The sequence below is a fragment of the Schistocerca americana genome, chromosome 3 (assembly GCF_021461395.2).
Source record: "Schistocerca americana isolate TAMUIC-IGC-003095 chromosome 3, iqSchAmer2.1, whole genome shotgun sequence".
Lineage (NCBI taxonomy): Eukaryota > Metazoa > Arthropoda > Insecta > Orthoptera > Acrididae > Schistocerca > Schistocerca americana.
Genome location: NC_060121.1, coordinates 650,190,698 through 650,218,495, shown reverse-complemented (window position 1 = coordinate 650,218,495; position 27,798 = coordinate 650,190,698). Strand labels below are relative to the sequence as shown.

The 27,798-nt window shown below is 43.7% G+C and overlaps 1 protein-coding gene across 1 annotated transcript in view; it reads left to right on the top strand.

Annotated features, from left to right (window-relative positions):
* LOC124606275 (spondin-1) overlaps positions 1 to 27,798 on the top strand; it is a 605,207-nt gene that overhangs the window by 407,539 nt on the left and 169,870 nt on the right. Inside the window, exon 12 of the mRNA XM_047138254.1 lies at positions 10,978 to 11,239. Within this exon, the coding sequence (XP_046994210.1) occupies positions 10,978 to 11,239 (262 nt within the window). The remainder of the gene's footprint in view (positions 1 to 10,977; positions 11,240 to 27,798) is intronic.

Here is a 27,798-nt window from a genome sequence, read left to right as displayed (position 1 = left end):
TAGGTTACAGTACGCTTGTGCGCCCACTGCTTGAATACTGCTCAGCAGTGTGGGATCCTTACCAGATAGGGTTGATAGAAGACATAGGGAAGATCCAACGGAGAGCAGCGCGCTTCGTTACAGGATCATTTCGTAATCGCGAAAGCGTTACGGAGATGATAGATAAACTCCAGTGGAAGACTCTGCAGGAGAGACGCTCAGTAGCACGGTACGGGCTTTTGTTAAAGTTTCGAGAACATACCTTCACCGAAGAGCAGCAAGAGAGGGGAAGAAAACCAATGTGCACTCCGTGTGCATACCGGGGGGAGTCATTCCAGATGTGGAAAGGGTCCTTCCGGATGCTATGAAGGGTACAGGGTGCACCCATCTGCAGGTGGTCGCTCATGTCGGCACCAATGATGTGTGTCGCTATGGATCGGAGGAAATCCTCTCTGGCTTCCGGCGGCTATCTGATTTGGTGAAGACTGCCAGTCTCGCTAGCAGAATGAAAGCAGAGCTCACCATCTGCAGCATCGTCGACAGGACTGACTGCGGACCTTTGGTTCAGAGCCGAGTGGAGGGTCTGAATCAGAGGCTGAGACGGTTCTGCGACCATGTGGGCTGCAGATTCCTCGACTTGCGCCATAGGGTGGTGGGGTTTCGGGTTCCGCTGGATAGGTCAGGAGTCCACTACACGCAACAAGCGGCTACACGGGTAGCAGGGGTTGTGTGGCGTGGGCTGGGCGGTTTTTTAGGTTAGATGGCCTTGGGCAAGTACAGAAAGGGCAACAGCCTCAAAGGGTGCAGGGCAAAGTCAGGACATGCGGGGACCAAGCAGCAATCGGTATTGTAATTGTCAACTGTCGAAGCTGCGTTGGTAAAGTACCGGAACTTCAAGCGCTGATAGAAAGCACCGAAGCTGAAATCGTTATAGGTACAGAAAGCTGGCTTAAGCCAGAGATAAATTCTGCCGAAATTTTTACAAAGGTACAGTCGGTGTTTAGAAAGGATAGATTGCATGCAACCGGTGGTGGAGTGTTCGTCGCTGTTAGTAGTAGTTTATCCTGTAGTGAAGTAGAAGTGGATAGTTCCTGTGAATTATTATGGGTGGAGGTTACACTAAACAACCGAACTAGGTTAATAATTGGCTCCTTTTACCGACCTCCCGACTCAGCAGCATTAGTGGCAGAACAACTGAGAGAAAACTTGGAATACATTTCACATAAATTTTCTCAGCATGTTATAGTCTTAGGTGGAGATTTCAATTTACCAGATATAGACTGGGACACTCAGATGTTTAGGACGGGTGGTAGGGACAGAGCATCGAGTGACATTATACTGAGTGCACTATCCGAAAATTACCTCGAGCAATTAAACAGAGAACCGACTCGTGGAGATAACATCTTGGACCTACTGATAACAAACAGACCCGAACTTCTCGACTCTGTATGTACAGAACAGGGAATCAGTGATCATAAGGCCGTTGCAGCATCCCTGAATATGGAAGTTAATAGGAATATAAAAAAAGGGAGGAAGGTTTATCTGTTTAGCAAGAGTAATAGAAGGCAGATTTCAGACTACCTAACAGATCAAAACGAAAATTTCTGTTCCGACACTGACAATGTTGAGTGTTTATGGAAAAAGTTCAAGGCAATCGTAAAATGCGTTTTAGACAGGTACGTGCCGAGTAAAACTGTGAGGGACGGGAAAAACCCACCGTGGTACAACAACAAAGTTAGGAAACTACTGCGAAAGCAAAGAGAGCTCCACTCCAAGTTTAAACGCAGCCAAAACCTCTCAGACAAACAGAAGCTAAACGATGTCAAAGTTAGCGTAAGGAGGGCTATGCGTGAAGCGTTCATTGAATTCGAAAGTAAAATTCTATGTACCGACTTGACAGAAAATCCTAGGAAGTTCTGGTCTTACGTTAAATCAGTAAGTGGCTCGAAACAGCATATGCAGACACTACGGGATGATGATGGCATTGAAACAGAGGATGACACGCGTAAAGCTGAAATACTAAACACCTTTTTCCAAAGCTGTTTCACAGAGGAAGACCGCACTGCAGTTCCTTCTCTAAATCCTCGCACAAACGAAAAAATGGCTGACATCGAAATAAGTGTCCAAGGAATAGAAAAGCAACTGGAATCACTCAATAGAGGAAAGTCCACTGGACCTGACGGGATACCAATTCGATTCTACACAGAGTACGCGAAAGAACTTGCCCCCCTTCTAACAGCCGTGTACCGCAAGTCTCTAGAGGAACGGAGGGTTCCAAATGATTGGAAAAGAGCACAGATAGTCCCAGTCTTCAAGAAGGGTCGTCAAGCAGATGCGCAAAACTATAGACCTATATCTCTTACGTCGATCTCTTGTAGAATTTTAGAACATGTTTTTTGCTCGCGTATCATGTCATTTCTGGAAACCCAGAATCTACTATGTAGGAATCAACATGGATTCCGGAAACAGCGATCGTGTGAGACTCAACTCGCCTTATTTGTTCATGAGACCCAGAAAATATTAGATACAGGCTCCCAGGTAGATGCTATTTTCCTTGACTTCCGGAAGGCGTTCGATACAGTTCCGCACTGTCGCCTGATAAACAAAGTAAGAGCCTACGGAATATCAGACCAGCTGTGTGGCTGGATTGAAGAGTTTTTAGCAAACAGAACACAGCATGTTGTTATCAATGGAGAGACGTCTACAGACGTTAAAGTAACCTCTGGCGTGCCACAGGGGAGTGTTATGGGACCATTGCTTTTCACAATATATATAAATGACTTAGTAGATAGTGTCGGAAGTTCCATGCGGCTTTTCGCGGATGATGCTGTAGTATACAGAGAAGTTACAGCATTAGAAAATTGTAGCGAAATGCAGGAAGATCTGCAGCGGATAGGCACTTGATGCAGGGAGTGGCAACTGACCCTTAACATAGACAAATGTAATGTATTGCGAATACATAGAAAGAAGGATCCTTTATTGTATGATTATATGATAGCGGAACAAACACTGGTAGCAGTTACTTCTGTAAAATATCTGGGAGTATGCGTGCGGAACGATTTGAAGTGGAATGATCATACAAAATTAATTGTTGGTAAGGCGGGTACCAGGTTGAGATTCATTGGGAGAGTGCTTAGAAAATGTAGTCCATCAACAAAGGAGGTGGCTTACAAAACACTCGTTCGACCTATACTTGAGTATTGCTCATCAGTGTGGGATCCGTACCAGGTCGGGTTGACGGAAGAGATAGAGAAGATCCAAAGAAGAGCGGCGCGTTTCGTTACCGGGTTATTTGGTAACCGTGATAGCGTTACGGAGATGTTTAATAAACTCAAGTGGCAGACGCTGCAAGAGAGGCGCTCTGCATCGCGGTGTAACTTGCTCGCCAGGTTTCGAGAGGGTGCGTTTCTGGATGAGGTATCGAATATATTGCTTCCCCCTACTTATACCTCCCGAGGAGATCACGAATGTAAAATTAGAGAGATTAGAGCGCGCACGGAGGCTTTCAGACAGTCGTTCTTCCCGCGAACCATACGCGACTGGAACAGGAAAGGGAGGTAATGACAGTGGAACGGAAAGTGCCCTCCGCCACACACCGTTGGGTGGCTTACGGAGTATCAATGTAGATGTAGATGTAGATGTAGAAGAGTCAAGCAGTATATTGCTCCCTCCTACGTATATCTCGCGAAGAGACCATGAGGATAAGATCAGAGAGATTAGAGCCCACACAGAAGCATACCGACAATCCTTCTTTCCACGAACAATACGAGACTGGAATAGAAGGGAGAACTGATAGAGGTACTCAGGGTACCCTCCGCCACACACCGTCAGGTCGCTTGCGGAGTATGGATGTAGATGTAGATGAACCTCTCGATACCAGCAGTATTCTGCTGTGTTTCTGTAAAATAGTTAACATATTTCTGTGACAACATTCAGATTTGATTTCATTAATGTAGAGACACTTTGATACATCGATATGTTTATATTGCAATGATATTATTCTTATGTGTATTCTTTCTTTTGTCACTATGATCTTTGAAGTACTTGTCAATCTGATTTTTGGGCGCGTAAGCGGTTATTAGAGAGTCAAGTCTTGGTCGTCATGTTGAAAAGACGCAAATTGTAGTCAGTTTATGAAATGGGAACTTTAACAGTGAGGAAGATATTTTCAAGTATGTTTTATATTGTGAAGTGATGGTGCAACAAAATTAATAAAAAAGAAGTGTAACTTAAATTCGGAGTGCTGATTACTTTTTTACATCACCATTGTTCTAACATGCAAAAGTTTAATCTTCAAGAATGGTTTATGAAACACATCTATAAAACTTTTGAATATCGCAGAATAACACCTAGGCCTGTTTGCATCCGAGCCTGGAATCACCACTACCTAGATTTTCGACGATTGAGCCATGAGTTCACAACGAGACCAGCGTGGAAAACACGAAAAGATGAGTGCCTAGTTTATCCATTATTTCAATAAATGACTTTATTAACTGTGCTCTAATGATACCTGCCACATAATATAACTTTGTTGTTGCCCAAAAATGCAATATTTAGCAGCGTGAGCAACACTACTATCATAATTAATTTTTGACCTTTGTTGTGGTAGGGTTGTTAGAACGTCCAACATGTGTGGCAGCTCTCCAAAAGAACCACCCAGCCACTCGGAAGGCCACAATCTGACCCTTTCAAACTCGCCCCCAGTTGGCTGTAGCAAGAGTACGTGCGTCACTATGGCAAGGTTACGTGCCTGCTTCACATGTTTGTACCCCACTGAGTCTTTTGGTTGTGAGCATTTCCTGTTAAAGGGTAGACACAGATGGCTCTCTGGTAGCCATGTCAATACGCTATCTGATAGCGGACGACGCTGAAGCCATTATCAGTACATCTACTATCCCCAGAGTTATGCCATCATGAATACGACGAACTTACTACGTGCATTACGTGTCTGACGTAATAATGAGAGTGGTAGCATTTCAGATATGTCGCGTCCGACCATCCTGATTTAGGTTTTCCGTGATTTTCCTAAATCGCTCCAGGCAAATGCCGGGATGGTTCCTTTGAAAGGGCACGGCCGACTTCCTTCCCCATCCTTCCCTGATCCGATGAGACCGATGACCTCGCTGTCTGGTCTCCTTCCCCAAACAACCCAACCAACTCAGGTATGTCATTTATTGTAATAAATGTGAGCTTACAAGCCTTAAGGACAGTCTTATCTGTGATAAGGTGTTCCCTGATATTTGTAGTATCGTGATATTACTTTACATCTTGAGTTATTGCGATACAGAGTAGTGTTTTCTAGTGGTGACTTATTGGAATCATTTTCAATAGTCCATCGACTGTTCCGAGGAGCTATTAGAGGATCTGCTAGACAGCTGCGTTATGCGGGTTGCATGCGAATCAGGCGAAATGCAATTCAGGTCAGTCAGATACTTTTGAGCACGACTGTACTGCTGTTTTCCGGCAGTGTATAAAAATAGGTAGACTGGAATCAGAATTCTGATCAAGAACATCAATAAGCCTCAAAGTATTCGTAGTTACTTATGTCAAATCGATTAACAGCCTTATTACAAGAGGCCGCAACGTATTGTCCAATGGCTGTGGATAACTTCCTTTTCGGAGTTTCAGTCACAGGAATTCTATTCATATTGTCCTTGACACAGTATCATAGAAAAATATTTCGAAAAGGCGCAGACGCAGAGATATCCGACCACAACGACCAATCGACCGTTTAAGGGAATTACGTCAAGGTAGGGAAGGATTGCCACACTCAAAGCAGACGACGACCTCTCGTGTTGAAAAATACATTTGCCTGATCTTCAAGCAATTAATAAACAGAAGACATTTGTAATATGCGCTGTACATTAGGGATATTAGAGAACAAGAATCGCCCGACAATAATGTCGTACAAAGGCGCACATAAAATGTTCACCTATCAGCTGGCTCCGTTGTACTCTTGCACGAAACTAGGAATAAAAATTCATTATTCACGAAATGACAAGACTGACACAGAAAGATACAAGCGCTCTCTTTCTCTCTTTCTGTGTGTGTGTGTGTGTGTGTGTGTGTGTGTGTGTGTGTGTGTGTGTGTGTGTGTGTGTGTGTGAGAGAGAGAGAGAGAGAGAGAGAGAGAGAGAGAGAGAGAGAGAGAGAGGCACACTAAGTGTGACATAAATTAAATCGAAAAACTTCTCATTTAAATGTTCAGCATCTGGACATATTTTCACTGAGGAAGTGTGTAATTTTAGTTCCACACTACAACGAGATTTGTAAACATGATTCGTGTAATCAACACTAACATTATAAATGTGAAATAACTGTCTGTAGCCGGCCGGGGTGGCCGAGCGGTTCTAGGCGCTACAGTTTGGAACCGCGCGACCGCTACGGTCGCAGGTTCGAATCCTGCCTCGGGCATGGATGTTTGTGATGTCCTTAGGTTAGTTAGGTTTAAGTAGTTTTAAGTTCTAGGGGACTGGTTACCTCGGAAGTTAAGTCCCATAGTGCTCAGAACCATTTGAACCAACTCTGTTACGCTTTCACGACTAAACCGCTGAACCGATTTTGATGAAATTTGGTACGGTGATAGCTTGAACTGTGAGGAAGGTGTGTAATAGAAGATATTTACTGATTTGAAGAATATAACTCGAAATACGAAATAATAATAATTACTCTTGAACTTAAGCATATTTCTGAAAATGCTTTCATTCTTCGATATTTTCTGCATAAGACGATTTATCGCAATGAATACAAAGCTTATACAATCCTCAACGTGTTTAATCCATAATTCCATACTAATATCAGTCACAAGCGCGTCGTATTTTAGCCACTGTGCGTCACGTGTCTCTTGTAGCAGCTGAAATGCTTGAAGGCTCACAACGACGGCGTCATTTAAATGCTGTATGACAAACAGGGAGGCGTCATACATTTACATGTAGAAAGAGGAAGCGTTTATTGAGGCTGTATTTGATTGCGATATGCGAGCACAGCTTCGGATAACAGACAGATAGATGAGGGCAGCTGACTTTACTGCACGTTCAGTAGCTTACGTATCATCACTCATCATAATAATACTACTGATATGCGAGAGCGGCCACGGGTCACAGCTAGTAGGGCTATAAATAACTAGCTCAAAACGGGACTTTGCACCACAAACGTGTATACTACGGCAGCTCACGCCTCATCAGGAAGTGCAATGAGTTTGAACAATCGTTATTGTCACACAATACTTCTTTACATTTCGAATACAGAGCCATATAATTTTCAGATGAAAAGCACGAAACTACACATGTCCGTGTAGGCTATCATGTAGGGCCTACAGCACATTTTTGGAACTTGAAGTTAACGTGGAACTATAGCAACAGATCTCATTCAACAATTTCACTGCTTCAACCGTTTCTGTGGTTCATTGCTACTAGCCAGTTCTTGGTTAATCAGTAACAGATCCTTGGTCTGTCACCAGATGTTAACCGATCTAACACCTTAGCCATCTTTCGGCATTACGAGCTGATTGAAAATTAATCGTCATAGACCTTATAATTATTTATTAAATTTTTAAAGAATTTTTGCTAAACAGATACAAGGGGTAGACGAACTGCACAAATTTAGCCACGAGTATGTACTATTACAAACCTTGGAAAAGTACCTTCTTAGAAATGGAATCTACGGCCGCCTTAGTTCTTGAACCACCTCAGGGACAGTAAGTCGCGTCACAGCCAAGCTTATGTGGTAACTAGGGGAAGCCACGTTCCTTATTGTGTCGATGATGTGAAAGAGTGTCTTCGGTTTTGTTACTTTGGTGTTGTTTGTTTTCTTCTGATTGTGTCTTTGGTTTCAGAATTTATATAGTGGTATGTTCTGCACACTAGTACATCAAATGCCTTGTGATTAAGATTTTCTGTATTAGGTCTCTATCAAAAGACGGAAGTAGAAAATTTCTATTCAAGAATGTAGTTTTCTGTATTAGGGCTCCACCACAAGACGGGAAATAGTAAATTTCGATTCAAGAATGTAGTGTTCGTTTCTTACAAGAATGAGCGGAAATGCGTCAAGTTATCGATTCAAGATAGTTGTATGAAAGTTACGAAGTAATAGATAGTGAGATTGTTTTATCATTCACTTAGCTTTTCATTTTCTTTTCCTGATCAATGTTTCCTGGCACATATTCTGCGTCCGCTTTTAATTTATTTTCGTACGGCATAACTTTATCTACCTTCCTTTCCACAATTTTATCGTATTTTTCTTCAACTATCTTGGCCATGAATAATTGTAATCTGCACTGTAACTGGAACCAGCCATTTCATTTTCACACTTTTTTGTAGCAACATGCATACAGTGTCCTTATGAGCGTTATGTGAACCTGTTAAGTCATCGTGCTTGTAACGTTTTATCAGACGTTTGACATCATTTACGAAGTGCAAACACAGCGTTGAACTGCAAATGGCGGTTTTAATACGGGAACGCTACCCTAGCGCCAGTGAGCTGTGCAGTTAGTTTGATTAAGGCTATGCTTGTGCCACGCCTTGACCCCCGCAACGGACACGAAGTGCGCTTCGAGCACCTGCGCCATTCTTTGATGAGTTTAGGTTCTCCGCACTCCTTCCGCTGTCAGGAAACGCACAACACCGCTTCACTCCTCTTTTGAACCCTCCATTCCCCTTCTTTTCAGCACGACTCGTTGCAGTGTACGGTCGACGCGTACACGTGCTCGCTCTGTCGCGTGGGTGTGCAGTCGCGTCCCTCTAGTGGTGAGTTTGGGGCTTCGGCTTCCTTACAGGGACCACATCTCCTTTCGTGGACAATGGTACTGCAACCTCTTCAGCGGTTTTAATTTTACAGCCTCCTGCTCGTTTCATTTTGAAGGTTCAAGAGAATAAACACACTCGAAAGTTTAATGCATCGATTTATGTGTGTTAATAAACCTAACATTTTAGCAACAAAAAATGAAAATGTACAAAATATGGAACATCTTCGGAAAGATTAAATGTAATGCGAACAGTTAAGTAACAATTAACGATCGCGACTAAATAGGATAAAGTATAGATTTAAAATACTGAATATTTCTAAAAAGGACTTCTAATGCTTCCGCTTTTATTAAAAAGACATGTAGTATCAACACTTCAGTTTCAGATCTCGTATTTGCCGTGTCCTCAAATACTTAAATTATTAATCAAAAACAAACTACACTACTGGCCATTAAAATTGCTAAACCAAGAAGAAATGCAGATGATAAACGGGTATTCATTGGACAAATACGTAATACTAGAACTGACATGTGATTACATTTTCACGCAATTCGGGTGCATAGATCCTGAGAAATCAGTACCCAGAACAACCACCTCTGGCCGTAATAACGGCCTTGATACGCCTGGGCATTGAGTCAAACAGAGCTTGGATGCCGTGTACATGTAGAGCTGCCCACGCAGCTTCAACACGATACCACAGTTCATCAAGAGTAGTGACCGACGTATTGTGACGAGCCAGTTGCTCGGCCACCATTGACCAGACATTTTCAGTTGGTGAGAGATCTGGAGAATGTGCTGGCCAGGGCAGCAGTCGAACATTTCCTGTATCCAGAAAGGCCCGTAGAGGACCTGCAACATGCGGTAGTGCATTATCCTGCTGAAATGTAAGGTTTCGCAGGGACCGAATGAAGGGTAGAGCCACGGGTCGTAACATATCTGAAATGTAACGTCCGCTGTTCAAAGTGCCGTCAATGCGAACGAGAGGTGACAGACGTGTAACCAATGGCACCCCATGCCATCACGCCAGGTAACACGCCAGTGTGGCGATGACGAATACACGCTTCCAATGTGCGTTCACCCCGATGTCGCCAAACACGGATGCGACCATCATGATGCTGTAAACAGAACCTGGATTCATCCGAAAAAATGACGTTTTGCCATTCGTGCACCCAGGTTCGGCGTTGAGTACATCATCGCAGGCGCCCCTGTCTGTGATACAGCGTCAAGGGTAACCGCAGCCACGGTATCCGAACTGATAGTCCATGCTGCTGCAAACGTCGTCGAACTGTTCGTGCAGATGGTTGTCGTCTTGCAAACGTCCCCATCTGTTGACTTAGAGATCGAGACGTGGCTGCACGATCCGTTACAGCCATGTGGATAAGATGCCTGTCATCTCGACTGCTAGTGATACGAGGCCGTTGGGATCCAGCACGGCGTTCCGTATTAACCCTCCTGAACCCACCGATTCCATATTCTGCTAACAGTCATTGGATCTCGACCAACGCGAGCAGCAATGTCGCGATACGATAAACCGCAATCGCGATAGGTTACAATCCGACCTTTATCAAAGTCGGAAACGTGATGGTACGCATTTCTCCTCCTTACACGAGGCATCACAACAACGTTTCACCAGGCAAAATCGGTCAATTGCTGTTTGTGAATGAGAAATCGGTTCGAAACTTTCCTCGTGTCAGCACGTTGTAGGTGTCGCCACCGGCGCCAACTTTGTGTGAATGCTCTGAAAAGCTAATCATTTGCATATCACAGCATCTTCTTCCTGTCGGTTAAATTTCGCGTCTGTAGCACGTCATCTTCGTGGCGTAGCAGTTTTAATGGCCAGTAGTGTAGTAACCCAAAAATTATGATTTTTGAATATTTTTGAAGCTTAAAATATTATCTTTAAAACTACTTATTTGTAAAATATGTTTTCACACAACATTCTGAAGGGAGTGATTGTGTAGTGTAGTATTAGACACGTACAGCTCTCAACTGTTATGCAGCAGAGGGAAATGGATCCCAGGACACGTCGTTTATCACACTTGTTTCCCCTAACAGCCACAGTCCCAACGTTTCAAAGTTTCTGTAGCGATTTTATTTACAAAAATTTGGTAGTAAAACCATCACCAAGGTAGGAAGGAAGGAAATTATAGGAATTGTTCTATAAATGTAGGTAATAGGTTGTATTATGGAATACGTAAGTGAATATTCTTTAATTATACCAGTCAAATACTGTGCGAGTTACGACGTCTTTCTGCAGAACCCTTCTGAAGACGAAGATCCCAACTGCAGAACAACGCAGTGGTCCGAGTGGAGCCAGTGCAGCGCCACGTGCGGCAACGGCACCAGGACGCGCACCAGGCTGCTGTCCTCCCGGGACGAGGACACCCGCCTCATGGTGGCCGTCCTCTCCGACAACCCCGTGGACACCACACGTGACTGCTCGCACGTGCCTCTCGAGCAGGAAGTCGAGTGCCAGGGCGACATTCCGAGCTGCGTGATATCAGCCAAGGAGGCAAAAGGTAACTCAATAAGCTGAGTTTGCTAAGTAAGTTTGCTCTGGCTATTAGCTTTATTGCAGTGCCTCTTAGACGCCTGCAGTCATGATCAGTAAATCTGTTTCAGATACCGCGTGGTTATAATTAAAGTGCAGGTACTCGCGGAGATCCAGTGTTGGCTGTAACTGTCGTATGGCAGCCAAACTTGGTAGATATGCTAATGGCTTAACATGGAACCGACTTACGCTGGAAAACGTTAGTTCCAATTGCGGCCACTAGGTGCGAAACTTGCGCTGTACACTATAATACTGTGACATTCACGCTACCGTTTGACAAGGCATAAGGTGAGTGAGCAGTATGGCTATCGATAAGAGAGACCGTGCGCTGTTAGTGGAACTGTTTTATGTGAACAGCAGCAATCAGAGTGCATTTTACACTACTGGGTGCAGTGAATATACAGAACTGCCGAATTTGGGGCACTCTTGTGCACCAAGAGCCACTGCACTCACCGTATGTGACTGTTTGGTGTGGATTCACAAGCACCTTTTTTCTCTGTCGGTTATTCTTTCAAAACAATACACCCAGAGGGTCTGTCAAGTGTACCGTGACGTCTACACGTTATCGGGACCTCCCTGTACGGCGGTAATGCCTGCTTGGAGGCTTGTCGAACCACTGTTTTCATGCAAGAAGAGGCAATACCTCACGTCGCTCAACCAGTGGAAGATCTGCTTAATGCAACCTTCCACGAACGCCTTATCTCCAAGGTTTTACAGGTGCATGGCCTGAAAGGTCACCTGATCTGCATTCATGTGACTTTTGCCTCCGGGGATATCTAAAAGGACGCATTTACACGTTTACAAGGGACACGTTCGGTGTCTACCTGATCTGAAGGCCAGTACACAGGAACACGTTGCTCAGATTCCACCTGAATTGCTGCGAGCAACTGTTGCCCACGTCGTTTTACGAATGCAGCATCTCGTCGACATCTTCGGTGCCCATATTGAGGAAATTTGTGTAAGCGGCGGCTAATAATAGAATCAACAGTATGCCTTTCTCACTTGGTTGACCTTTTCTGCCCAAGTCCCGTTTCTAATCCATTACAGATGGAAAAATTTCTAAAGGTCCTGCTTGTATTCCAAGCGCCAGATTTCCACCTGGTGCCCAAAACTGAACTAATTTTTTCCTAGCGTAAATCGGTTCCACATTAAAGCATTAGAATATCTACCAAATTTCTCTGCCATGCGATAATTACAGCCCACACTGGACCTCTATGAGTAGCTACATTTCAGTTATAACCACCCGGTATTTAAGAATTAAGGTTAGCTATTTATCAAAGTTTAGTATTGTTAAAATGTGCTATGTAGATACACATTATAGTGACCGCTTCTTCTGTCTTACAGCAACAACGCGTTATGCATAGACTATTAATCGGTAGCTTGGAGTTTAGGGGGAGCTGGGTTTGGGCTTGTGATTGTGCAGACGTGAGGTTCAATTATTGTATCTGCCACCAAAAATGCCAGTTAACAGAAGAGCATCCCCATATAATAAAATAAATGTAATTCTCTGCAGCGCGAAAGAACTTAAGTAGCGCTAGAACAATCAAGGTCAAACTATCCTTCTGACAACAACAGAATAAAGTCAAATATAGATCAGATTCAATCTGGTCATATAAAGGGCCATCAGGCAACATACACTTTAAAACGTTTGCACTCTTCTACAGTCAGAAAGGACAACAAAAAACTAGCAACGCCAAAGAATACTTATCCTATTTATTATCAGTAATGCAACCTGTAATTACATCTTGCTTTGCTATTACTACCTATACCTGGTAATTAATACACTAGCTACCAACAACTAAGCAAACCTACTTGCGTTTATGTCTGAATAACTTCTTATGCAGTACCTACATTACATTTCATTACATACATGACAGTTCGTTCACATAAGGCAATAACAAAACAAAACCTTAAAGCACACTGTCTTGTTTGTGGGACAACCGTAGCCGTAAGCAGACATTTTGAATAATAACCGATTGACTGCTCATGTAAACAGTTTTTTTAACGACCCGTTTCGTAGCTTAGAAGCCACACACCATCAGATTGTGTCTGTTAAATTAGAAAAATCGTTCGCTACTATTTTGGTCTCCTATAGTTACAGTCAATAGTGAGAAACAGAGCAAAATATCTACATATTACATCATGACATTAAACTTGCGACATGGACGAGGCGGTACATTTCTTATCCATAAATAAATGACGCAATTAGCGATTCGTCAGGTAAGCATAAAACATGGGTCTATGATTCCTCAAGAGTGCGTTAGAAATTTTTTAAAACTATAAGAGTCGTCGAGAAATATCCGCCCAACCTAATGTGACATAAAACCAGTGATGAACTGTAGCACCCAGTCAAAAATTAAAAACACCTACCACGAATCCGGAAAGGACGAAGTACGCCGACATTAACCGTTAACTGTTAGATCGAGGGTCACAATCCATCAGCTCCTCTGCCCGAACAGGTCTGAAAGCACAATGGTACCGACCGACCGCTGTGTCATCCACATCCGATAGGCGTCGCTGCGTGCAAATATGGAGCGGTATTGTGGTCACTTTTCAGCGACCGGAGCCGCTACTTGTAAGTCAAGTAGCTCCTTAATTGGTCTCTCAAGAGCTTAGTGCACCCTGCTTGCCAACAGCACTCTGTAGGTCCGGACAGTCACCCATCCAAGTGCTAGCCTTTAAAAAAAATACGAGGTACGACAATAAAGTAATGAGACTGATTTTCTTTGCAAGATGTGGCAACCCTGCAGGTTTGCATAGCCACAATATCTTTAACCTTGGTCTATAAGCTGCTTTTAGTCCAAGCAGCACATCGATGCAACTGCTCAGTCGTGAGTTATGCTGTAGTAAGTTACACATGTTTGTGTCTCTCGTCATGGAAATGGAACCACATAATATTGCGCAACTGAATGCCATTTCTTCCTGCGTTAAATTGGGTGAAAACGCGACGACAACTTATGGTAAGCTTCAAAAGGCTTTTGGAGAGGAGGTTATGTCAAGAGCTCAAGTTTTTTTCATTGGCATAAAATGTTTACTGAAGGCAGAACGAATGTTGAAGATGAGGACCGCAGTGGACGATCATGCATGATTGTGTGCTTCTTTGATTCCAAGGGAATTGTTCATAAAGAGTGGGTGACTCCTGGACAAACCAATATTACTACAAAGAAATTTTAGAAAGACTTCGTAAAAAGAGTTCTTCGTGTCCGTGCCAACACTGAAGATCATTGGATTCTGCATCACGACAATGCGCCATCCCATTCTGCTCTGTTAGTACAGCAATTTTTAACCTCAAAACAAATTTCAGTACTACCACAGCCACCTTATTCACCAGATATCGCTCGTGTGACTTTTTTCTATTTCCAAGAGTCAAAACGGCGGTCAAGGGACACCATTTTCATACAACACAAGATGTCCAAAAAGCAGTGACGAAGGTCTTGGAGGATATTACAGAAGATGAGTTCCAGAAATGTTACATCAATGACAGAAGCGCTGGAAAAAGAGTGCGCAATCAGAAGGGAACTACTTTGAAGGATACAACACTAAACTTGACTAAAAAGATAAGCACCATATTTTCACATCAGTCTCATTACTTTTTTGTAGCACCTCGTAAAATAAAATAAAAAGGCCAACTTCTGGCCACTTTGCTTAATCGCTCAATTACGCCAATATCGTTTGCTGACACAGTTATGCTTACTATCCATCACAACACACCAAACCTGCCGCACGTCCGGCATACCATAAATATAAACAAGACGTTACTCGGAACTCGCAGAATTCCCTTCGAGAAATTGTTATACGAGTGGCTACACTCACAGCACGTTCCCACATAAGACGGTGCACCGCTTCAGTCACAAAACCACCAGGCTATCGCTATCAGTTGCGAAAGCACTCTGGTAGCGCTCCTTACGACCAGCAGAAGTCGTTCCTTGGCTTCCTGTGGAATACTGTGCGTCGGTCAGTTAAGACAGCAACCGCTCTCCAGTGTGTCGTTCACACGGCAGCTCCGCTGAGGTGCCCGCCGTATTGTCTGAGAACCGTTCTGCACATATCAGGTCTTGGGCCCCTCAGACTTGGCTGCTTCGTGTCACTCCATCAACTGACCACGCCGCCATCCCGTCCACTCCTTCAGCTAAGCCACGGTGGCGTTAGTAGCACTAAAGTGCCCGCAGCGGCCACCCTCTGGCGGTGCCAGTGCCACACACCAATGACCATGATCTCTCACGTGGGGGAAATAGTTGTGGCGTTTGACACAGCATATCCCAATACGCAACTGAGTCGCCTTTGAATGTTTTTAAACGGCTGCTAGATTGAGATACTACACCGGTGTCTATTTTAAATTTTATGACTTTCATTGTGGAAACAACGGTAGCCTCTTTCCTGGAAGCATGACACTGACTTCTTTTGACAGTGTGTCATAAAACTGTTGTTTATTCTCCTGAGGCAAGCTGGCCCACATCTGTTGCAACTGATTCACTGGGGGCCAAACTGCACAATAACCCTGGGTTCGGTGTGGAGCGACGGTGAGGTGTGTGGACTGCTGTGGCCTGTTGTGGGGTAAACCACTGAGAGCTATGGCGGGACGAAGCCTCTCTGTCGTTTCTAAGTCCCCGGTGCAAAACACAATACACACACCCAACGTAAGAATTGTAATTAATTTTTAGAGGTAATTTCGAAAAGATGGTGTCCTCTCCTCCGTGCACACACATTAAAACTCTTTCTTCAGGATTTTGCGGAACTTTCGCCAGAGTACCCTGTGAAACAGGAGCAATTTCCTGTCATGTATCATTGAGTGAACAATAAACTTTGTATTTCAAATAATCCCATAAGAAGCCAGCTGACAGAACTGGCGAGTGTGCAAGAACATGGAGATCGCCAAAACGTGATATCAAATGTTGAGGAAACATTTCTCGAACTACTGCCATGGATACATTAACTGTGAGGGCTGTGGCTCCTTCTCGTTGGAACCATATTTCTGCCATGGCGATCTCCAAAGCCACAAGTTGTGGCCGCAAAAAATTACGTTGCATTGAAACATAACGTTCGGAATTTACTGTTACTCTAACGCCGCCTTCTTTTATAAAAAAATAAAAATAAAAATAAAAAAAAGGTCCAACGATTCCAACTTTGGAAACTCCACATGACAGGGTCACTTTAGGAGTGTACAATGGTTTATAATGCAATTATTTTGGGTTGCCTGCTGCCCAATAGCAACAGTTTTGTTTATTTACAAAACGATCCAGCGCCCTCAAGCTAGGTATACATGTGGAAGTTTTTCACTCTCAAAGAATTTTTGGGAATAATACGTATCGTGTAAACAGCTAGCGACTCAGCTTGCCGACAGCGTCCGACGTGGGGTAGGATCTCAGAGAGATTAGATCTCTCGTGTAGGTGGCAACTCCCATCTCTCGAGAGCTGCTTGCCTTAGCCCTCAGACAAGAAAAGCTCTACCGGCGTTGTCGGGAGAGCTAAGAGTAGTCTGAGAGTGCTGAGCGGCCATATTGCGTCCCAGATTTGTGCCATATTTCACAGTCTGTACATTACATATCTTGGTAATATATTTTGTGGTATTCATGCACACATTAAATAAAAGTACCAAGAAATTGCTTCTTTTGGGCCATAATAAACGCGTACTGCCATTACTGTGACTGTTGACACTTCTGTCGCGACGGGTAAGCGCTGTGAGTGAATATCAACGATTATCGGCAAAAAGAGTAATGAAGAAAGCTGCCAGGAAGTAGGCTCAGGACGAAGTTGTGCATTTAATTAGTTTGTACAAGGTATGGACAGTGTTATGAAATGCGCAGCTACTGGTTTAAAGAAACTGAAATAAGAAACAAAGTTTGTTTGCTGAAATAGCTACAGTTTTTAACACCTGCACAAAAGAAATTTACCAGAATATCCACAATTCAACGAATCAGGCAAAGAAGCTTTATGACATAGATTAATTAATATGGAGATTATTATGTTTGAAAGTAATCGTTTTGGAACTCAGCAAACTGCCATTTAACTCCAAGTAATAGTGCTGTATTTATAATTTCATATGGCGTAATAATTATTCGTTTGCCCGCCCAGTTGACCGTGCGGTCTAACGCACTGCTTTCCGGGCGGGAAGGGGAGCCGGTCCCCGGCACGAATCCGCCCGGCGGATTAGTGTCGAGGTCCGGTGTGCCGGCCAGTGTGTGGATGGTTTTTAAGGCGGTTTTCCATCTGCCTCGGCGAATGCGGGCTGGTTCCCCTTATTTCGCCTCAGTTACACTACGTCGGCGATTGCTGCGCAGAAACTATCTCCACGTACGCGTACACCATAATTACTCTACCATGCAAACATAGGGGTTACACTCGTCTGGTGTGAGACGTTCCCGGGGAGGCCCACTGGGGGCCGAACCGCACAATATCCCTGGGTTCGGTGTGGGGCGGCGGTGGGGTGAATGGACTATAGTAGCCTGTTGTGTGGTTGTGTACCACTGAGGGCTACGGCGGGGACCAAGCCTCTCCGTCGTTTCTACGTCCCCAGTCCCATACAGTAAGATTATCGATTATATTATTATATCGAGCGTTGAAGAACATACTTTCAGTAATTTACGAGTAATTCCTTAAGTTAATACAACTAAACACATTGAAATAAATATACGTCTAGCAATGCCTCATTTACCAGACATCAGGTGAAATTGGTGTTGTATTCTCCAACAGTTTATTGGACGTAACTTCTTCTACAATACAATAGCTGGCTGTACAATAGATGTTGACGTCCGTCGATCTAGCCGGAGATGTGGTTTCTCTCGGTCGGCTGGTACTTCGATCGGCGGTGCAGTACAGCGGCTTCGGTGATATCTTCTCGGAGACTCTGCTATAGCGGTTGCCATTAACAGCGGACGAAGACTGGTCTGCCCTCGACCGGCCGGGCCTATATAGTGAGCTGGAGCCAATAGAAACCCGGCGTAGGAATCCGTGGCCGGATATGTCGCGGCGACCTCTGCTAGGAAAGGTTCCTATTAATCGACTGGAACCTTCGGCGTGTTTACCTGACGTCTTCGCCTGTTTGGCAGTTGGTTTGTTTCCCTCGTAGCGTGTCTGTTATGCGGTGCTGCCTGCCATTTAGGGGAACCCGATGGCAGACAGTCCAGGTGTAATGTTATTTCATCGCGACTATTACTTTACTAAATATTAAAGAGAATAAGCGTAGCTGCTGCTAGAAATTTTACTGTCGCAAGCAGTCTGTCTTTAACACTAATGAATTTACGCATAGTAGTATCTATATTGCCAATTTTGGGTCCAATTATAAAGACTATTTCTTCCATCTCTATCGCTGTCATTCTCGTAAAATTTCGGTATTGTTAAGGATTTTCCATCACAAGCTCCGTAATTAGACTCTTGTATGCTCCAAAATCATCCCGCCACTTAATCCGCTCTCTTATCCAACACGAACACGGGGGTTAAGGTTTTGTCTTTGTCACTAAAAGTATTAAACGTGCAGCTGCATCCCGACGCTCTTCCATCGCAACCTCCTTCCTTCACGCATAGAACTACATAAGAAATCGAGGTATTACAGATGTGCAACCGTTATGTATGTACAACTTAGAATTTGTATCTTATGATCAAAACAGGCACACGCGGCATAATGTGTTTCATGGTTTGATGCCATATTGGCTACAACAGTGTAACTAACGGCTAGACCTAGAGTACAACGAAAATGTTAAGTGCTGAGAGGTACCACCATATGGTGGTCCACAATGCAATTACAAATAATGTAATATGTCCCACGTCTTTACAAAATTATAATTAACAACAGCCATTTAACATCAAAACAGTATGCTCCAAGCAATGATAAGGGCAAAATTACACAAATTGTACGTAAAGAGACGCAGTGTATTGCGAAGTGTCATAGATGGTAGCCCACACGTAGGAGTAATTCACTGAAAATTTTTTTTGACGCACTGATGACATAATATCGTACACGCAATGTTAACAGATAGCGTCATAGAAGATATATAATACAACTGCCTTCATGGGAAAAATACACAGACTACAAATACAGAGAAACCAAATAGGATTTGACATTATTGGTCGGTTTCTCTGCAAGGGAAGGATGACAAAAATTAACTATTACGTAATAGGGAACTGTAAAACAAGCCACCACGCAATGTAGGATAATAACACATTTCAAGTGTAAAGTGTTAACAGAGCGGTCTTGGCAATGAATAAAAATTTTCTAAGAAGAATACAGTACGAACTCATTAGCAGTTTAAAGGAAGGAGGAACATGTACCATAATGGATGCTGATTACTAGGAAGTGTACTCAGAAACGTTTAACACGAAATTTCAGAATTATTTCGCCACTAAGCGCGAAACTAATATAAGTTGCCCCCCTCTCTCTAAGGGAGCTCACATCGTGGGTACGTTCTTGGTTATAAAACTGTGACAGCAGCTCGCAGAATTTTATCAAATGGTTCAAATGGCTCTGAGCACTATGGGACTTAACTTCTGTGGTCATCAGTCCCCTAGAACTTAGAACTACTTAAACCTAACTAACCTAAAGACATCACCCACATCCATGCCCGAGGCAGGATTCGAACCTGCGACCGTAGCAAGAATTTTATCAAGAAAAAAAAAAAGAGTTCATCTCTGGCTTCGTAAGAAATCGAATGTAAACTCAAGGAAGCACGTTGAGAGATTCTTGAGCACAACCTTAAGGAATATAACTGCAGTTCCACACGCAGGTTGCTATTGTGATGTGGTCTGCTGAGAGCATCCTATGGCTACACATGAAATACACAGCGCAACAGAATTAAAGGATCACGTTTTAGAAACCACGTAATTCCCACCCATTACGACTATTTAGTTTGAATTTGGCTCAAAGGTGCGTACAACCTCTCTCTGTAATGGTGCAATATCGTGGAGCCCTGCAACTTCACCCTTGGGCTCAAGACGCTGCAAAAGCAAGGTGTCACAACCTCTGGCGCTGCTGATGCCGTCGAGCGCTGCGGTCCTTCTCTAAGGACGTTGTGGAGCTGAATCCCAATCGAGTGTGATCACCCCGTTTGGAGAGCAGCAAGACTGCAATTTTTGCTCTCGTACACAAGCTGGAACCACTAGGGATCGTTCGAAACCATTCGACGAAATCTGATCCTGATCGATAGCAGCTAAGGACGCTTATGCCTCTTCAGCGCTCCTCCTTTGTGTCACCCAGCAATCGGGGGGGGGGGGGGGGGGCTTCAATATTGACACTTGCTTGGATAAAACGGTAAAGGGTCCCTCTAAGACCCCCTCCCCCGCAGTTCGGCAAAATCCTCTGTGACACCCATCCACCTTTACTGAGAATTTTGAAACTGCTCCTGTCTAGACGGAACCCGTGACGAGAGAACCAGGCGCCTTTAGGTAGGCTACACTGCTGCTCTTTCACCACTAAAATGCTCTTCTTGCGCTGATAGTAGGCCATCCGGTATCGGAGAGTGTCAAAAGGATTGCCGGTCTGCAGGCGCCTAGGACATGCTCTTGGAGCTTGGCGGCCGGCCGGGGTGGCCGAGCGGTTCTAGGCGCTTCAGTCCGGAACCGCGCTGCTACTACGATCGCAGGTTCGAGTCCTGCCTCGGGCATGGATGTGTGTGATGTCCTCAGGTTAGTTAGGTTTAAGTAGTTCTAAGTTCTAGGGGACTGATGACCTCAGCCCATGGTGCTCAGAGCCATTTGAACCATTTTTTGGAGCTTGGCGTTGTACAACATTTTGTTTCCAACGCTTGTAAGTCTACAAATGTGCCTACAGTTACGTACAGCCTTAACTTCTGTTGTTCATGGAGATAGATCGTGTCGCATGCCTGCAGTTACTGTACAGTTATTTCACTGATCCATTTGTGATGTTAGCGTGGGTGAATGCCACCGAGTGTTTTGCCGAACTGGTGGGTCTTAGAGGGACCCTTTGCCGTTTTATCCACGCATTTGTCAATATGCACCCCCTCTCCCGTGACCACGCCACAGGAGGATACAAAATAGCATATCTGAAAAAGCATAAGCATCCTAAGCTGCATAGGATCCCTTTTCAATTTCGTCGAATGGTTTTGAACGGTTCCTAGTGGTTCCAACCTGTGCTCAGAGCAAACATTGGGGTCGCGCTGCAGTCCAAACGGGTGCGATCACATTCGATATGTCCTTAGAAAAGGGTTGAAACGCTCAAGGGTGTCAGCAGTGCCAGAGGCTGTGAAAAAGACTTCCTTTTGCTCTTCGCACTGCGAAATGTCGGTTTCGACCGCAAAATGTGTGGGAATCAACGCCACAAGGAAAGGGACAGTTTCATTGGCACCCTTTATGTCAGTGCCTGTGGCCTTTTAGAGCCGATAGTGAGTGGCAGTGGAATATTTTCCCTCGGCCGCACATAAGAAAACAGATCGAGAGTAACTCTGACCTCTATCGCAGAGGCGTCAAAAGAAGGGGTAATATGAGTAAGAAAGCATATGACGACGTTCGGACAGCGTGACACATCTACGGTGGCATTGAGCGCAATTGTGGTGAAATTTGGTGCCTATGTGACATCATTAAGCCATCTTACACATCACATGAACTACTGGGCTGTGGCCTTCTTTCGCAAGTGTCGACACCTTGCGGTTTGGAGCGTCGTCAAGCTCGAGGGTGACGCCGTAGTTGTATCATTACAGAGGAAGATTTTAGGCACCTTTAAGACAAATTTCAAACTTCAGCGTCCCAATGAGTTACGGCGTTTCTAAATCGTTATCCCTTAAGAAGTTTTCGCATTTATTTGCGTAGCGACGATAACAGGTCTCAGCAGGTACCGGTGCGTCAGCATTTACTGTACGTCTCTGCATCTGATCTTGTAGCTCGTTGCCTCATTGCACAATGAAAGAATTGGCCGATTGATATTGGAACATTGCATTAAATGAATGTGGCACTAGTGCACTGCTGTCCATTTACATTACTGTGACACTCTGCCAAAAGCCTGAAGCGTGGACCATGTGCAGGAAGGGAGTCAATGAGTTCTGGAAGGTACCGACAGGGGTCAGGGATGTGGAGCCATTCCGACACCAGTGCCATGGATAGCTGAGCCAGGTTTCTCGATTAAGAATCCACGGCGCGAACAGCCCGATCGAGATGATCCCACGGATTCTCAGTAGGGTTTTAATTTGGGGAGTTTTGTGGCCAGGGGAGTACGGTAAACTCTTCACACCACGCACGCACAACCCGAGTTGTGTGACGCACAGCATTTTCCTGTGGTAGATGCCAACGTACCGAGGAAAAACAAACTTCGTTTAGGGTAAACATGATCCCCAAGAATATATGCATACTTGTGTTGTGTTTTGTGTCTTCCAGAATGACGAGATCACCCAGGGAATGTCACGAAAACATTCCCCAGATCATAACTTTGTTTCCTCTGGCCTGGACCTTTCCGACGATTGTTCCAGGGTGTTTGCTTTCAAACGTTTCACACCATGCAATCCAATAGCCATCGGTCTGATGAAGCATAAAACATGATTCGTGTGAAAACGTCGCCTTTCGACACTAGTAGACACCCCTTTGCGGTATTGCCATGCAAATTCCAGCTCTAGTCGTCGATGACCAGCAGACATCATGGGTCCATGAATCAGGCGCCTGCTTTGGGGGCTCATATGCAGCAACGTTCACTGAACGGTTGTTGAGGAGACGCTGTTGGTATCCCCTTGGTTCATCTGGGCAGTCAGCTGCTCAACAGTTGCGCGTCTATTTGCCTGTACACATCTGTGACTGGTTACTGCACGTTGACGTCGAAAACGGTATTCACATTTTCGTGACTGGTCCATGTATGACACAGTTTTTTATTAGCTAGAAATCATCAAAGACCGTAAAGTGTTTGTAATGTGCATTAACAATGCACGTTGATAATAATCCAAAAGCTCTACCACAATAATCAATACATCTAAACTCTCAGATGGTGTATATCTTGAAGTTCTTTCTGACCGACATTACGCTCAAGCATCGTGCTATCTAGTATGTGTTCATCTTACATGCACACCTTGAGAGCATAAGCAGATGATTGGCTCCTAGTCCACGTCTGCTGCAGTGGTTGTGGTGGGGAGGGATGGGGACAGGCAGCACATTAGCAAAGCCATCCGATTTCCATTGATGACTTGCCTCTGCTCTGAGAAAAGTGCTAGGTTATATTGTGTGCCTAACAGCTGTTTGTAATCGTTGTGTTCTTTTCTTTTGTTAAATTGACTTAAAATTAGCTCTTAAAAAACTGATATATCGAGATAAAAGAACTCGCGGTTATGCAATGTATTTTACATCTAGAATCGATAATATTATCATAGCGTATTGTGCACATTTTGTAACATCATTCCCTGTAGTGATCAATGCTTCTGTTCAGTCCAGATGTGGGTCCAGGGTTCGGGTCAAGGGGGCGGGGAGTCACAGTTCGTGAGTCCCTCCCTCAGTTCCTCCCCCACCCCCCGCCCATTTCCCCACCCCCTACCCCGCGAAATGTATTCCCCCATCACCACCCTTCCAGTTTGCATAAGATTTTACTCATTGTAATAAGATTTATAAAATATTTTAATGTAATGACTATACTGTAAATGTTTTACATCACTCAGTATTCAGTATGGAATGTATATCATCAATGAAACATGTATTTGGTTTTGAATGAGTTCCACTTTAAGTAAACTTTTTTTGCCCAAACTTGTTTCGCTGCAGTTACAGCAACTTCAGTGGGGTTTTTATTTGCTTTCTACCACTTTGTTTACCATCAAATAACAAGGATTTTTTTTTTCACTGTTTATACAGACAGAAAACAAATTTGTTTTTGAGCAAACATGGACGCAAGTGTAAGCTTCAACCTTAAGACAAGCATTAATTGCGTGCATGTTACTTATTCTGCCTTGGAGGCAGATACTTGAATCCTGTTCCACTGGCTTCCTACCCCTGCTTCTTAATTTGCACACTATTGACTTACTTAAACTTCGCTTGACAACATTTTCTTGCATCTTCCATTGCCTTTTCTGTCGTTGGTGTAACATATTTGTGTTATCATTGTCAGAAAAATTAATGACGTTAACAGAAAGTTGACGCGGCTTCCTGAGAATGCTCGTAGAAACTGCAGTTCACAAAAATATATTATTTGAGAAGCACTTGTCCAAAATTCATGTGTCATGCAATTGATTTAAGTGCTATAATAACAAACAACTCAAACAATTCTGGCAACGTCATAGTTCAGATGATATAAAATCAAAGTGCGCCCCCACTGTTATCAGTATTTCGGTAGTGCTACATTTGTGATCATATGCCTGTCGACTATGCCCACACAGTTGCGTAAATCAAGGGGAGTGCTATAATGGGCGACCAAAAAGTTTCCGTTTGAGGGCGTTGCTGCAGCGACTCCGATGTGGGTATATAAGCACCGATATGTAGGCAAGGGACTAGTACGGCAGTCTTTCCTAATGTGTGCGCCGTTAATGCTGAGACGTTAAGTACACTGACATTATTACCAAGTATGTCTGAATAAGACCAACGTCATGTAATTATTTCTTTGGCTGCCGATGGACAAACTCTAGTAGACATCCACTGGCGAATGAACGATGTGTATGGGGCAACATGTCTGTCGAGAACCACCGTTGTGGAATTGTCCCCCAAGTTCAGTGCTGGTTGCGATTCGATACAAAACACCGGTCGATCTGGAAGTTACGCCATCTCAAGTAGGAGACAGTCGAGCACCCGTCCAATAGTCTTCATCTCTTCCCATGCGATTAACAGATCTTCGGTCCCTTAAAAAAGGCCTTGAAGGGTCGACGATTCCTGTCGAACGAGAATGTGTAGCAGGCAGTTAGAACCCTCTTCAGGGTGTTTCACCAAATGGGTATCTTCAACATGATGTGGCAGTTGGATGATTGCCTCGATGCTGACGGCGATTTTGCCAGATTGGTATAGCGATTCTGGTCTGTACGGCCTTCAAACTGGAACTTTTTGATCGCTTCTTATATTTCTTTCAGCCTTTTTCACCTATGTTCGGGAAAATTTCTCATAATTTCTTCAGAATAGAGGGTCTTTCCCTTCGTGTCTGCCCGACTCAGCTTCCCGTGGTTCAATGGTTCAGCGTGTGGATTCAACAACCATGTCAGATTTGCTCCTGGGAGCAGGCATAGGTAAGTGATAAATGGGTTTCTTCACCTGACTGGAACGTTTTCTGCAGATGGTCAGATCACAAACTCATTCACACGGGTTAACACTAAGGCAAGCCCTGAAAGTATTTAACTTGTTGTTTTCTTGAGTTCCTGGCCGTTTTTGAAAGTTTCGTGCTACTTTATTCTCTGAAAGTTAACAGAGAAATTTGGAAATCGATACGCGTAGAAATAGAATCGCATAAAGTAAAATCTTCATTGCGGTGATTGTGGGTTGGGGGACGGGTGTGCTATCTTGACTCCATAATACTCCTCCCCCTTTCTGATTCGTGTCTGCTTCAGTCTCTGAACAAATAACAGCGTCGTTCCCCATGTCGCTAGCCCAGGCGAGGGCATTTTGTCAACTGTCATTTTAATCGCCAATACCTGTATAAAAACACTTTGCCAATACCGTATAACTGCTCAGCTGAAACCATCTTGATCTTCCGGTGGTTGTAACCTTTTAAGAGCAATAAAAACTTTCTAATTGGAGTGCCCATGGAAGTCCGCAAAGAAGGGTGAGCAGCTGGGAACGGGAAGAGGGGGCGGGAGGAGGAGGAGGTTGCAAGTGGACAAGAGAGGGGCCACTTGCCCTCCTCCCCGGAATCTGGAGTACAGAAATTTTATTCATAACAGGATTCTCATAGATTTCTAAAGATAATTATGTTTGCGCTATATCGCGCTTTTAGACAGTTCTCACATGACACGGACGCCCATAATAACAAACACTGTGGCCTTATGAGTCACTTCATAACTGTTTAAAACATGTCTGGATAAAAAAACCTACACCAAGATTGCAAATTTTCTTTATTGATTACCGGTTTCGGCTCACTAACGAGCCATCTTCAGATCTAAATTACAGGAAATTGCATGCAAAAAGATAAAAATACAAGATACATTCAATATTTGAATTTCCAATATGCAGTACACACCAGTCTAAAATGTTGTTCAGTGTGTGACAATCATTACACACCGTCGTATTCTTAGAGCTAAGTCGTCCTAAAATGAAAAATCGTAGTTGGCTATGTGAATTAACAACGTTAATCAGTAACCAAAAATTGTTACAGTGCTCGTATTGTCACATCTGTTCAAACGATCGACAGCACTGATAGTTGCATCGCCCTTGAGTAGATGTCAAATGATTGTCACATACTGAGCAACATTTTAGATCGTATGTATTGCATAATGGAAATTCAAATATTGAATTATTTCGTATTGATCACTTTTTATATGCGTTTTTACGAATGTTAGTTCTGAAGACGGCTCTTCAGTGAGCCGAAACCGGTAATCAATAAAGAAAATTTGCAATCTTGATGTAGGATTTTTAGCGACACATGTTTTAAATGACTAGATCGCGTGTCTCTCCATTGAGAATGTCAAAGAACAATATGTTTGTTTGGTTGTGACACTATTCACCGCAAATTACACCGTTTCCGTCGTCGGTGCAACTGAGTTTTTATGCTGATGTAAATTCAAGGCAGATATGAACCTTTGCTAAATAGTTTTGGATTAGAGCCCCCCCCCTCCCCCCCCCCCACACACACACACACACACAAAAAAAACCTTTTTTCTGCCTGCTACCCTAACTGTAGCATACAGATCAAGAACGTGCAAACTGTTCAGTTTTACACTGAAGATCGTGTTGAACAGTAGTTGTGCTTGTTTCAGTCGCAACAAGGCCTTTGTGCAAGATCGTCACTCATCTGAAAGGTAAGACATATTTTCCGAAACATTAGGACATACGATTTTATCTAGTTCATATTCCATAGTAAGCACAGCACTATCGAGTTTATATGAAATCTTTAATTATTTAGATCTTCAGAAAAATCTGTCGGTTAAAACTTACTAGATATTGTTTATTACAATTTTTTAGTTTTTTCTCATTTTTTAAGGGCGTCATCAGTGGTTTTCTATGCTTTATATGTAGCCAGGGAAACCACATGGACCTTTACGTAGGTCTCAATCGTGATTACTCAACTGCAAAGACTACTCCATATCTTTGGCGATCTTTTTTGAATGTTTTTAAGTTGGCTTGGAATAATAATTTCGATAAAAGACACTCTGTTTTATTACGCCATCCATCTTTTAGAGTGTGACAATAGTAGTGGCATCTATGCGCAATCCAGAGGACTCTCGGCGAGATTACAGATGGGAGTAGCTGCGCCGATTAGAAGACAGTAGATAACACTGCGGTTAATAGGTCTAACATGTCAATAAATGAGATGTTTCAAAAATCATGCCGGTGATCGTTAACTAAGTGTATTAGTTTTTCAGTTCTTCTTTTGTGGATGTTGTACTAAACAGTACTGTCTGCTATTTCACCAGTTAATACGAGTCGACGTCATTTGATTTCCATCATTCAAGTTATCCTATCGGCCACGTCAACGATTCT